Source organism: Bison bison, unplaced genomic scaffold (assembly GCF_000754665.1).
Source record: "Bison bison bison isolate TAMUID 2011002044 unplaced genomic scaffold, Bison_UMD1.0 scf7180017864531, whole genome shotgun sequence".
In the NCBI taxonomy this organism is placed as follows: Eukaryota; Metazoa; Chordata; class Mammalia; order Artiodactyla; family Bovidae; genus Bison; species Bison bison.
In genome coordinates, this window is record NW_011495081.1 from 163,681 (window position 1) to 165,414 (window position 1,734).

Genomic DNA, 1,734 nt, shown 5'->3' on the forward strand with positions numbered 1-1,734 from the left:
GGCCATGGCGGAGGACGAGCCGAAGCCTTCTCAGCTCAGCATGCCCTTAGTCTTGGACCGGGACCTGACCAAGCAGATGCGGCTGCGCATGGAGAGCCTGACGCAGCGCGGGCAGAAGCGCCAGGATGGCGAGAAGCTGCTGCGGCCGTCCGAGTCCGTGTACCGCATTGACTTCATCCAGCAGCACAGGCTGCAGTTTGAGCGCTGGGACGTCGTGCTCGACCAGCCGGGCAAGGTCACCATCACGGGCACCTCCCAGAACTGGACGCCCGACCTCACCAACCTCATGACGCGGCAGCTGCTCGACCCCGCGGCTATCTTCTGGCGCAAGGAGGACTCGGAGGCCATGGACTGGAATGAGGCCGACGCCCTGGAGTTTGGGGAGCGCCTGTCCGACCTGGCCAAGATCCGCAAGGTCATGTACTTCCTCATCACCTTCAGCGAGGGCCTCGAGCCCACCAACCTCAAGGCTTCCGTGGTCTTTAACCAGCTCTGATGGCAGCTGCTGGTTGCCACCCCCTCCCCTTGCCCCACTTGCCTGTCCCCCTGCCCCCCTCCCCACCCCAGGTGTGTGTTTGGGGACATTATCTTCTGGCTGCTGGCCTGTACTTGACTGGGCCAGAGCTCAGCCTGTGTCCTTCCTCCTCTCCTTTCCCTGGTGCTGACGCTCCCCGCTCAGGGGAGGAAGATGCAAACTCTTTGTAGTCTAGAAGCTGAACTGGCTGCTGCTGCTTCTGCCCTAGACCATGGTGGCCTGGTCGGGGCCAGTGTGGGAAGATGAGAGGCCATGGGAAATTGCCTTCTCTCTGCTCCGTCCCTGGGAGAGACTGAGAGAGAGACCAAGATACAGACAGCAACAGGCAGAGAGAGACATATCTAAAGAACCAGGCATCCGGCTTCCTCCAGAGACAGGGAGGCAGAGACGACAGAGCAGCCTCCTTGGAGAGTCTGGCAAACAGGCATTTGCTGCCCTCATGGCCACAAAGCCTTTCCCTGGAGCCCGTGTCCGGAGGTGAACACCCAGCCCGAGAACCCAGGAAGGCGCTTCTCTGGGTACCTTGTGTGGTCCCACGACACCTTACTCTTAACACATCCGGCCAGGGTGCTGTGGGGGCTGATTTGGGCATGGGGAGTGACTGGCATGCTGGGGGCTGTGCAGACCAACTCTCGTTCTTCTGAGAATGACTTCAGGAGGGGAGAAGTGAAGGGGGAAGTCTGTCTGTCCATACGTACACATGTACATCAAGAGGGATCATGCTATGTTCATTTGGATGTATTCTGTACCTGCCCTGTGAACAAGTCTAACTTTAGATGACCTATCATATAATCACCCAGCTGGTTGCCTGGTGGCCTTTAGCAGGAGCTTGATCAGGGTGACACTGGGGATGGGGTGCTTCTGAGCTGGGAGACGGAGGTTCATGCAGTGAAGTGGGGAGCAGTATAGTAAGCAGATATCCCTCTGCCTGGGGGAGAGTGGGAAGCTGGAGAGAGGGGGTCCAGAGTCCTAGAGCTGGAGGCAGTAGCATCTCTGGGGCCTGCTGGGACGTCAGGCTCTTCCTGGGTGACTGTTGGGAGATGGTGAGTGTGTCGTCTCGGTGCGGCATCTTTGGTGGAGTCAAAGGGTGGGGATGGACATGGCCTGGGAGAGCAGTTGTGACAGCTGATGGTCAGAAATGGGCTGGGGGTGGCAGTGTGGTGTGATGGTGAAACACTGGCCTCAGAGGTTGCTGGGGG

The 1,734-nt window shown here is 59.1% G+C and overlaps 2 protein-coding genes across 3 annotated transcripts in view; both read left to right on the plus strand.

Annotated features, from left to right (window-relative positions):
- The window catches only part of CAPN5 (calpain 5), a 57,614-nt gene that overhangs the window by 31,859 nt on the left and 24,021 nt on the right, over positions 1 to 1,734 (plus strand). The gene's annotated exons all lie outside the window — the stretch shown is intronic.
- On the plus strand, positions 5 to 526 carry OMP (olfactory marker protein). The gene has a single exon (XM_010831772.1). It carries the CDS (start codon positions 5 to 7, stop codon positions 494 to 496), a length of 492 nt encoding a protein of 163 aa, XP_010830074.1. The 3' UTR covers positions 497 to 526.